This window comes from Aquila chrysaetos, chromosome 13 (assembly GCF_900496995.4).
Source record: "Aquila chrysaetos chrysaetos chromosome 13, bAquChr1.4, whole genome shotgun sequence".
NCBI classification, from domain to species: Eukaryota; Metazoa; Chordata; class Aves; order Accipitriformes; family Accipitridae; genus Aquila; species Aquila chrysaetos.
In genome coordinates this window covers 27,006,406-27,018,936 of record NC_044016.1, presented here as the reverse complement: position 1 = coordinate 27,018,936, position 12,531 = coordinate 27,006,406, and the positions used below count along the sequence as shown (strand labels likewise).

Genomic DNA, 12,531 nt, shown 5'->3' with positions numbered 1-12,531 from the left:
CTTTCCTTGTTCTGTCCTTCTGAATTCAAGGGAGAGCATGTGCACGGGGAGGAGGGATAAGGGGCTGTTTGTAAGTCCTGCACAAGCATGCTGCGGCTCCTCTTTATAACCTCATTACCAGAATCTACCTGGGAACTTTATTTTTACAAGGTATTTGTCACTTTTTATACAGAAGTGGGAGTCCCAATAACTACTTATCTATCAGAAAAGCCCAAGAATGGTTGAAAAATATTCCATATAAAGTGGAAGAATTTCCATGGGGCAAGTTTGGATACAGCCTTTAAGGGAAAGGAACCCTTAGTACAGATTAGCCTTGAAGTGAGGTGCCTGGCTCTCAACACTGAAGTGGTGATGCTAGACTGTTCCACCAGCAAATATTTAGCAGCCTCGAGGATGGGCACCAGCTGAACCTGGCTTCAAATTCTTGAACTGAAAACATTTGGAGGATACATGGGGAGGGTTTTTTTCTGGTTAACCACGCACTCGTGTTTTTAAAAGTTACTTTCCAAATACCAGACTGTTTCAGAAAGAATTTATCTGAATGTTTTGCTAACTAGTGCAGGATAAACTAAGTACATACATACTTAAGAAAAAAGTTTCTACATCTATTATCTTCAGTGTAGCTGCAGAATTGCACTAGTAAAGGTGAAAACCAGTGCAAAGGAGTTCCCCATTAATAAAGCAACCTCAGCCAGCATGAACACATAAAATGTAACAAAACTAGGAGTAACAACAGATGCAATAAGTTACCATTTGCTGTGGGACACAATCTTTCCTTCCCCTGTATTTTAAGAATTATTAGTGGTACAGCCCTAACATCAAAGTGGTTTCTCCTCCCTATTTCAATTTCCTGCCATATTAAACTGCCAAACACATCTGATCGCCTCCCTGAACTGCTTCACCAGTATGACAATAAACATGCTTAAAATGGCCTCAGGTCTTTAGGGACAAGAAAGCCCGATGAAGAAAAGTCCTCTCTAGTTGAACTCTGGGTTTTCCACAGTAATCAGGCTGACAATTTTTTTAAGTGTCACTACTTTATAGATGGTTACACAGGTAAGAATATACATTTATCAATGTAGCAATATGCCAACTTTTTTTTTTAAATTTATTTTTTATTATTCCACAGCATAAATCTGTGTCAAAATAGGAGAAAGCGCCCATAGGCTACGCATGCACAGGAACTTGGGCACCTAGCCCCAACACTTTGGCTTCACTGAGATCCTGGAGCTGCCCTGCCCCGGCCCGAGGCACAGCTGGACCCTCAACCTTTCTGGACCTGCCTCACCTACCAGGTGGCTTCTGGTGGCTGCGTGCAGAGCACAGCTGCTGGCCACCCGCCTGCACAGACCTGTCTGATTTCAAGGAAGCATCCTGGGCTGCAAGTAGACCCAGCTGGAAGGAGGTTTTCATACTCATCCCAGGTGTAGGCTCAATTCATTATGTTGCTGGGAGTCTAGAAGGAATCGGTTTCCCTGCAGCAGCTACTCTACTTTGTAGCAATTAATTAGTCATTAAGCACAGAGAGCACCAGGTCTACCTGTCTGATGTTCCCCTCCCCCGGCCCTGCTTCTACTTAGGCACAAAACGCTTCGTTTTACAAAGTTTACACGCGTCAGACCAGGCGATCAAATCCAGGAAATCCCATGTCCGCTGCCAGAGGGTGATCCCGCGACGTGGGACGCCGCCTGACCAGACAGTCCTGCTGCTGCTGCAGCCCAGTCCTGGTCACTCATCTCCTAGTATCTCTGAACTAACTAACGGCTGGCTGGCTGTCTCACACTCTTTCCTATTGCAAGGCGGGGGAGAAAAAAGAGAAGGAAAAAAAAAAAACCCAAAAAACCTGAGACCTGGATGATGCACCTCTACTCCAGGGAAGCATCCGTGTCTGAGAACTGAGCTAAAACTCAGATGACGACTGCTTTAGGGACACTCAGCCCTCCTGAGTGGCTGGTTCCAACAGCCCTGGACCAGCTTGCGGGCTTCAAAGAGTCCCACTGCGAGGTGCCCTGCAAATCCCACCTTCCCATTCCTTCCTCTCCTTACCCTAACACATTACCTAGCTATGGGATGTGAGGCTCTGACTTTCATTAGATGACAAATCCCTTAAATCGTGGGTGTTCTGACAGGAACACAGCCCTGTGTAATCATTACTTGAAAAGCGTAACCCAAATTTACTTTTGCAAGTGACATACACCTCGTAGAGTTAACATGAACCACCTGTATGGAAATAGCCTTGGTCCAAAGCACAGATACATCTTGCTCAGTCATAAAAACTTTTTTTTTTTTTGACAATACTGTAACTTAATAATTTACAAGCTGAAACTGATCACCCAGTATTTGAAATACGTCACAGTGAGTTACAGTTATCACTAGGACTTCACAGCAAATAAAACTTGTAACTAAACATGCACAGATCATTATATATACAGTGATAAAAAAATAACGATGTACATTTTCTTGTAAGAAGAAATTAAGTAAATTCTTTGTGCATTTCAGGATTGAAACATCTAACCTATATAAAATTACTTTAAAATATGAAGTAAATATTTAACCCAAAACTCGCAAAATCTTTTGTAATCTGCAATATAGCCTTCTCATTTCCATTTTTCTTTCTCTGACACAGAACAACTTAGGAATTTTATCCTCTAAGATATTTAATAGTAATGTGCAGATATAAAAAAATACGTCCTTTGTGGCAAGCTTGAACATATATATATATATATATTTACAAACCTCCAGAACAAATTAGCATTAAAAAACACAGAAGTAGCAGATTGACATAGTGCTTTATTTAAGCTGTCTGTACGAAGGAAAATAATGTGCATCCCTATCATATACGTGTAAAAATACTAAGGATGTACAGTGTACAAAAACAGTTTCTTGTAGTTATTTCACATCCTTGTGGGTCATATACTTAAGGAAATAAACAGTTTAAGTATGACCAACAGTAATACGGTTTCTTGGGTTCATAGTTGTGTCTGCTTAATATCCTTAACCATATGACTAGATCTTGCATGGATCTAATGAAAGAACTAGCAAGGTCAAGAAATGTCACAAACTCTAAAGCTACAGGGAGGTAATTCAATTACCAATTTAGAGGTTTTTATTTAAATAAATACTTTACATTTCATGCTTGCCTGTAATGCACTACCAGGAGCAAGATAAGGAAATTCTACTGTAGACAGTACAAACAGTAGCAGCAAAGTGTGTACATTGAGGTGTAATATATAGACCCTGCAGTTAGTAAGGAAAGACCTTACTTTTGTACTCTAGGAGAAGCACATGGCCCCTGCAAGAACAGTCAGCTTTAAGAAGCCGCAAGTAAAGATGGAAAAAAACATAAAACAATACTGGAATAAATGTTCTTTAAGCAACAGGAATGTACTGGGAGATGGATTAGTGTGGAAAGCGAAGCTGTGTGCAAAACTGCCAAAATCCAAACAGAAATGACCTATTTCCTCCGAGATGGCTGCAGTACAAGAGGGCATACTGTACATCATGGAAGTCAGTACAAGCTGGAGTCAAAGTCTGAAATGTACTGTGCTCGAAAGGCTCGCCAAGGTAACCAGCCACCACCTCCTGTCCAAATCCAACCACAACTGCGAACAGCAAAAGAAGAGCTTCAAAAGTTTCTCTCAGCACCACTCGCCCATTTGTTTTTCATCCGTTTCTAACACTGGCAGGAGAGAGAATCCCCCAACCCCGGGCGGCACAAAGTGGCCGCTGACTCTCTCTCTAGCATAAACGTGATCAATGAATGTTTTGGAAGGCAGACAATACAATGCAAAGTGAAGTCTTAAAAGGTTTTCAAATAATTCACTGACAGATATTTACTGCAAACCACATTCTAACTAGCTACGCAATGGTGAGCTAACCACAGGGTTTCTTCTGCACACGAGGAACGGCTGGCCAGACGCACGGTGCCAGTTGGTCATTAGCTAGAGGTGCCCTGTGTCAAGAAACTTATTGCTATTACAAGCTGAAAACACAGGGGGGAAAAAACACAGGCATATAACACAGATTTTGAATCACCATAGTTTTAGTCTGTAAGTACGAGGCCTTTGCAGAGAACTAATTAATGCCCGTTGGTTATTTCAGTCACTCACTCACTGTGTCAGTGTAGACACCTCCACGCTACCGGTGCAGAACAGACCTGCAACGCATTTGCTGTGCTCCTCTCTCTGCAGAGGGATAATCTCTACACGTGTTTAGTGTTAGAAGGTGACAGAATGAGATCCTATGTAGTTAGAATATACATCATGATACATTTCTGACTGATTATCCATCCACTACTGAAGATAAAACACAAAACATGAAAAATTGTCTAAATTAGTCTGCGTCTTTAGCTGCCTTGCTAAAAATGCCCATCTACCCCTTGACCGTCCCAGCACATGCACTGCCAGCAGTGGGCTTCATGCTAGGGCACTCAACTTTCCACATCAAGAGGCTAAGGCATCTGCTTAGGAACATCTCTCCTTTCAGACTCATCTACTCATTCACACAACGCAACCAGTAATACTCTGCGATATCACAGTCTTCGTGGGAGCTAACAAGATCCGAACACAGAGATACTTCAAATGATAATCCTGTGGAGTCAGGGTTTTCAGATGTCGTTAGCAAGGGCACGTGCATGCTATCACTGCACAGTGTCGTGTCCCGACTCCTAGCACCAAAGGGTTTATTATTAAGATTATCATTGCTGAAGATCAAAGCTAAAGTTTATGCACATGTTCTGTTAGATACAGACCTTTGGAAATGGAAAGACATCCTCCTATCAGTGGAGCGTTTCTCGTGATGTTTTAAATTCAGTCAATCGGGTACCACGGCAACATGCTGGGTTTCGGGACTCTTTTGGTTGAGGGCAAACCTTCCTTGAGAATGGCTGATCCCAGAAATTTACTATTTTCATTATTAAAATAAAGTGCTTTTCTTGTAATCAATATGGTCTCATTGTTCAAATGCAATTCCTTCATATAGAACAGAAATTTTCTATTGTGCTGTCAGGCTCTTACATTACATTTATCCTCAATGGAGCACGAGATGTAGGGGTTTTGTCTGTCTGTTTTTAACCCTTTGGCACATGAAGTTGGAATTCCTCACCTCCACTGCCAAACAATTAAAAGACAGTATTTCATTCACAAAAATCTGATTCTAAGCAGTATGTACAATTTCAGAGCCTTGTTAAAATTTCCACATGGGAGAAAAGTGCATTATTCCCTTCAGCTTGTACAGTCCTTCCATATATTACAAAATTAACTGCTATAAGCCTGTTCTATCTAAGATGTAGCAGCATTTGCAAACATGACACATACAATCCTTATCTCTAAAAATAAATACTACCGCAGTATAACAAAAAAAAAAAAAAAAAAAAAAAAAAAAGAAAAAGAATATTCAGAGTTAAACACCTGGAGAAAAAGCTAATTCACAAACTCAAAATAAAAACAAGTAAGGCAAACACCTGTTTACCTTGGTGCACACATTTTGGTGAAAAGCAATACCATTATGCCTGTCTACATTCTTCAGCCATCAGAGGTGATGTATATCATGAAAGAAAAAGAAAAGCATGAGAAAGATGTTATCTGGTGCAAATTATAAGACCCCTTAAACAACTTCAACTGCTGCTTTTATGCCTTCATTTCTTGCATGTATAATGTTCGATTCTCCATGATTGCACATGAACCTGGAAGTTCTAAGTGGCAGGCTGGGTGAGCCCAGCCCTTCTGCTTCTTCTGTAGTATCCAACAGTAATTAAAAAATAATATATATATATATTTATATATATCAACAGTTTAAGTCCTTCTCTCAAACGTTTCCCAAACAAATTCCAGCCAGATGTTAATGACAGAGACCTGCTTCAAGTAATGATATGCCTAACAAAAACCTTGCATATGTACATCACCACCCCTATGTTTTCTTGTTCTAACCAGCACAAACAGATGCAAGAAAATGTTATAGACTAGTCTTTTTAGACTAATTACAATTTTGATTCATCTTCTGGAAGAAGATAAGCTGGACCAACACGTTTTTTGTTTAGCCTCCACTGTGAGGAAAAATAGATGACTACTTGTGCACAAAGTGTACAATGCTGAAGTCAAGTCATCTACCTTCAAAGAAACTGTTAGTAACTTCTTGACGTTGCTATTATACTGAGACTGTGGGCAGCAGCAACAGCAGGAGAGCGTAGTAGATAAAATCTCGTATTTCATGCAAAACCAAAATGGATTTTAGGTAGGTTTGGGAAAGAAACTTGTTCAATTTGGAATGGTCTCTGAAAGTGCCCCTGCTATCTTAAATAGTATCTAGTACTGGTGGTGATGTTCAGGAATCATTTTCAGTGATAAACCTAAGATGACAGTGAAGCAGCAGAACAAAAAAGTTATTCTCGTCCACTTGCAGAGTAGGAAAACTGGGGGAAATGCGGCCGTCTCTCATTGTCCATGCAGTCCATACCATCCTCATCATCTGTATTAAGGGAGAGGTTCAAAATGTCATTATATTTGCAACAAAATTTTATTATTCACCTCATACACAGTACATCTTTCAGGGTTCAATGCTGAAGTTAAAGGCTCAAGTTAAAGTAAGACTTCAGTCACATAAGCTTATGCTTATACAGTAGAATGATGCTCACTGAAAGGATATCCTTTCAATAAATCACCATTTATTTCAGGGCAGGGTGGTTTGTTTGTTTGATTATGACTATCACCTGAGAACTTCAGTCATCACTACCTGTTCTAGGCTAATCAAAATGTGCCAGCACATCTCGCTTCTGGTAGCACAGAAGCCGATTGCCGATTGAAGCAGCCAGTTGTCATTGTTTTGTAAGCCGGGTTCAGAAAATTATAATCCTACTGTAGATATATTTAAATATTCCTCCATTTTGAAGGGAGTTAAACGGAAAAACAGCTACAAAACGAACAATTCATGCAGGTTCTATGTGTTTCAATTCTTACATATTATTTTTTAGTCAACAGTTTATTTTTACAGTATTTACTGAGATCAGAGGAAATATGGACTAAGCCAAATTCATAAATATTTTTATTTACATAATTCCTGCAGTGCCAATGGAAACCAGGCACCAGATGTTGCCTAACTCTGAGAATTTGGATCTACATTCTCACATTGATTTTTTAACAGTGCTTATCCTTAAAGACTTGTATTGAAACTGTTATTCTAATGATGTATTTATATGCAACCTTTCAGAAGTATGTATCTCTTGTATCTTCATATATTCTACATATAAAAACTAGAGTTAATGCAGGTTTGAGCAATTGCTATGATTAGGCTGCTTGACTTCAACAGTGCCTCTCAGTTCTGTAACTTCAAATACAATTTCCCTTTTACGTGGTCAGTTTAAATTAGGTTAATGTACAGAGCTTGTTTGTTTTGCTATCAGTTTGATTACTGTAGATACAAGATATAGTTTCAATATTCACTTAGCGTGATTTGTAAAACTTTGATATCTAAATAACTGGCCTAAATATTATGAAAATTATGTCTGTAACTATAAAAGATCTTTAGTTCAGCAGTAACTTTCTGATACACAGTTACCAACCCTCCATCCCTAAAACATATTTTAACCCCTTTTTGCATAACCACATCAGACAGAGGTGATACCATATTGTAGATAATACAATTACTTATAGATTTTAAAAGAAAAATAATTAAAAATCATTTCCTGTTGCAATACCCAGAAAAGGGAAAACCCCACATGGTCCTTGAACCACTGCAGTTCACTAAAAATGGCAGCAGTTTTCCAGATCTACCCTGCACAAGAGAAAATTCACCTTTGTACTGCTGGCAGTGCTACTTACCACTGACTCAGGTGATCTCTGCACTGCTGCTGATCATCACCCCCCATTTCATTATTCTTATGATTGGGGTGGGGTTGCAGCCCGTGCTAAGTTTCATGCTGCAGTGGCCAGACCATTACCACAGGCCCAGATAGATACTTTAGGTAGGTAGGTCGTTTCCCTGCATTGGTACTGATCACCTGCTCTGAATTCAGTACATTTAAAGCTGAAGTCTTGGTAGCATACGCATATTTTGTATTGCTTCAACCTTCAATGGATAAACCGCCATTCTCATTGCATATGTGGAGTTTCAAGAGATAAGGACTTTATGATATTGAATCAACAAAGTTAATCCAAATTTTAGCAAAATTTGTTCAAATTACAAATACGAACAAATTCTTATCAAGATAGATGGGAGAAGAAAGGGTTATTTTTATCACAGCAGGAAGACTTAAAATCACTTAAATGACTGTGTTCAAACACTAAAAATGCAAAATCCAGAAAATACTTCAGATCTATACACCAACAGAAAACTGCAGCTAAACCTGGGAATCCTAAAACACAAAAAAATGAGCTAGCTCTATGAAAGGGTAATCAACCTTAACTATAGCCTTTATTGTCTACCTTTGTGACCCTCCTTTCCCATTCTCCAATTTAAAAAAAAAAAAAACAAAAAAATCTCACTTAGAAAGAAAATTCATTCAAGAACTCAGCAGCAAGATTTTACCTGTTCTGGCTTGGTAAGTAACTCTGTTAAGCCCTAGCTTGGCCGATCAGATCATGATTCTTGTGTGTGTAGCAGAAGATGACAAAAATACAAACTGGTGAAATTACATTCACTCCAACAAAGAAACTCTGTGCAAGGCCCAGTACAGCAGTTACTTCTGTATTAGTAACTTCTTTAAGAGGTCTGCTGAAGCACAGGACTTGATAGGAAATTTAATTTTCAAGTAATTGATATCTACACAAGAGACATCCACTTGTCTCTGGCAGCTCTTTTTTTTCCTTTTGGTCTTCAAAATATTTTAAAATATGCCTAACTCACTAAACCTAAACAACCCACTGAAGCCACTAGCAGTGTCCACATGCTTAAAGCAGGCTCCATGTTCCAGGTACTTTGCTGAACTGGGACTTTGACTGCCAACCAGCAAACATTTGAAACTGGTGTCTTCTCTTACTTAAAAAGAAAAGAAAACAAAACAAAACAACTGAACCAAACAAAAACAAAACAAAAAAAAAACCACCAAAAACGCCTCTAAAACCCAACCCAGAGTGATCTAATATTCTAAGCTTTGTAATTACTCCTTCTTTAAAAGAACACTGTCATTGAGAGTTACTCTTACACACTTCGATATGAAGATTTTTATTAGTAACAGTAAGAATAGCTTTTCCATTCAAACAGAAAAAACCTTACACAGTGCTTTATTATAAACATTATTTTTAATTTATACTTATGCATAATTTCTGACTTACATTTTTCAGGCGGCGTTATTGTAATAGTCTGAGCTGTAAATTCTTCATCAAAATACCTGGTGTCTGTCTCAGATGTCACTTGAGGTTTAAAAGGAGGTACAAGCTGAAAGGGACCAAGAAACAAAATGAAATTACTATACCTGAAACCAGCCAAATTACTACCAGGAAAACAAGTAAGTTATTCTTTTTCCTTACACCCCAGATCAAACCAGTAGGTCCGTGGAGAGGCAGTGGAGTCTCTAAATTCTGGTAAGAGATAGAAGCCATTAGAGTCAATCCCAAAAATACTAGTTCAGAATCTAGCTAATAGCACAACATGGCTAAATGCCAAGTGTCACTCTCACATGACTTGCAGATAAATTGAGCTGCATAAAGATAATTACCTAGAAACTCTTCAGGCCATTCTAATTACCTGCATAGATGTCAGGCAAAGGCACCTCTAGATACTTCACCGCAACTGGGTGGTATAAACAGCTAAGGCAAAAAGGACTACACACAGGGCATAGTTAAGCACGATGCTTTTTTTTTTTTTTTTTTTTTTTGCAGGGTTAAGGCCTACATCTGAACTTACCTTTAAAAGAAATTATGTGAATGTAAAAATAAATTTTATATTTGAAAACAGGCCACTCCATGCTTAAGTGAGTTGCTGGGTCTAATCCTGCCTACTGCTTTCATAGTACAGTGCAGTATTTCCCAACAGCAGATCACCAGTATTTGCTCACAGCTCACAGGCAGGACTTCCTTGGTCCTCTTTTGAACCACCCTTGCTATCTACCTTCTCCTCCAGAACAACTGCCTATAGGCCAAAGATTTTAACTGGAAGGCATATTCAGTATGGAATATCACACTGCATGATGCCAGTCCAAAACGATACAGCAGTTTAGTGTGTATGATATTGCAAAAAGGGGGTGGGTTGGGCGTGACAACATTTTGGTTTATACCTTGGAGCCCTTTGGTGTTATCTCTTCATATGCAATTTAAAATACACACCCTGAAGATAGTGTATCAATTTCCCATTCTATATAACAGGTTACATTATGGCTTACTGATACTATCAGAGCTTGTATGTGGTTTTCACTAGTAACATGTTCTCTCTCTCCTCAACTCCAGAACACCAACACCAAACCATTAATTTGTTCATTTACCCACAGCAAAGGAAGCAGAACCGCTGTTAAACCCCCTCCCCTCACCAAGTTCAATGCACTAGACACAATTTACGATACACGATGTACACTGCAGAAACTCTTCTTTTTTATGATAATTTTTTACAATAGTAAGAATCTTCCTTGTTTTACTATGTTCAATGCATAAGACTTTTTTTTTATATACAGCTTGGAGAGATCTGCATGAACTGGTGAAATGTTAGAAGCAGCTCTGGATCTCAGTGCTAACCAAAGGAGACTAACCAATACACAAACAGAGCCATCCAAAAACCAAAAAAGCTAGCCTGCCCTATGAGGACTAGACTGTGTAAGTATGTAGTGCTGCACAACCAGCCAAAGAAAGAAGGCTTTCAACAAGATGCTCTTCACAGTAGATCTCTATCCAGAAAATTATTAATTCCTTATACTTTACAGTTTTGGATGAGGCATAAAAGATTAAAATGTGGTAAAGTGCATAAATAGGGCACTTAAACAGCGAGACAACAACTTTTACAAAACTAAATTCAGTCTTCCCTTACATTTTCCTGAATGGAAAACATAAAACAGCAGAGGAGTATTTGAAGTAAAGGTTTGGGGCATTGTAGGATAAATGCTTAAGGAGCTAACATATATAAACCCAACATCAGAAGAATCTTTCAGGTATAAATCCAGTTACATCCCATGTTTAAAAACAAAGTATTCTGTTTTATTGTACAAATTCCTGCACTTTATGAAAATTATTTTTATATGCATCCTGGCCATCCCAATCAATTCTGCACTATTAAAACAGAATTCCAAAGTTCTATGTCCCCCTAGGAAAGCAGCCACATAATTCCTAAGCACAGAGTTACTCCAGTGGAACATCCCACACTGCCATTTTTCTGTCTCAGAGAATAACACTCAAAAAGTCAAAAAAAAAAAAAAAAAGATTACATGAAGACAAGTAACATACTCTACTCAAGGCCAAGTGATCACCACTGCTCATCCTTTTAAAAGACGCTTTGAAGTAAACACTAGATAAATTCAGTATGCAAAAAATCCATTAGATAACAGGTTTGTAACAATTTTACTACTTCCCCAACTGGGATCATTTTTCCAGATCAGAAACAGAAAATGTCATTTGTCGTGCTTTGACCCCAGCCAGCAACTAAGCAACACGCAGCCGCTCACTCACTTCCCCCACACCCAGTGGCACGGGGGAGAGAATCAGAAGGAAAAAGGTAAAACTCCTGGGTTGAGATAAGAATAGTTTAATAGAACAGAAAGGAAGAAAATAATAATAATAATGATAATAATAACAATAATAAAATGACAATACTAATAAAAGAAGTGGAATATACAAAACAAGTGATGCACAATGCAATTGCTCACCACTTGCTGACCAATGCCCAGTTAGTTCCCGAGCAGCGATCCACTCTCCAGGCCCACTCCTCACAGTTTATATACTGGGCATGATGTCCCATGGTATGGAATACCCCATTGGCCAGTTTGGGTCAGCTGCCCTGGCTGTGTCCCCTCCAACTTCTTGTGCCCCTCCAGCTTTCTTGCTGGCTGGGCATGAGAAGCTGAAAAATCCTTGACTGAGTCTAAACACTACTTAGCAACAACTAAAAACATCAGTGTGTTATGAACATTCTTCTCATACTGAACCCAAAACATAGCACTATACCAGCTACTAGAAAGAAAATTAACTCTATCCCAGCCAAAACCAGGACACCATTTCACAAGAATTAAAACTTTTCATACGAAAATACAAGCTTAAGAAATATGTTCTTGTTTACCAAGTCAAGGACAAGAAACAATGTCTTTCCAATGGTGCAATACACCTCTCCAGTAGAGCAAACCACTCTTGCTATGAGGTAAACCAGGGACCTTTCATGCTACAGCCGCTATCTGAAGAGAAGGAGAAAACACTCACTCTGCAGTCTTTAAAAGCTGCTGTTTAGGTCAAAGTAGTTAATGAAAAACAAAAGTAAGGGCAGGGTAAGTTCATAATATATATAGTAAAGTATGGATCTGCAACTGGAGAGGAAAAAGATAATGCATTAGCTGACAAGTTTCTTCCTCAAAAACTTACTGGCTAACTACTGGTTTAGTCAGGGGTTTTTTTCTTTTTTTTTTTT

At 38.8% G+C, this 12,531-nt stretch overlaps 1 protein-coding gene across 4 annotated transcripts in view; it reads right to left on the bottom strand.

The window, feature by feature from the left end:
* Positions 1-2,770: 2,770 nt before the first annotated feature.
* Positions 2,771-12,531, bottom strand: part of AKT3 (AKT serine/threonine kinase 3) — a 161,021-nt gene continuing 151,260 nt past the window's right edge. For all 4 annotated transcript variants that reach the window (XM_030035682.1, XM_030035684.1, XM_030035680.1 and 1 more), the window contains 2 exons: positions 9,267-9,369; positions 2,771-6,465 (listed from right to left, as the gene is read on the bottom strand). In XM_030035682.1, coding sequence (XP_029891542.1) covers positions 6,380-6,465; positions 9,267-9,369 — 189 coding nt within the window. In that variant the 3' untranslated portion in view covers positions 2,771-6,379. The remainder of the gene's footprint in view (positions 6,466-9,266; positions 9,370-12,531) is intronic.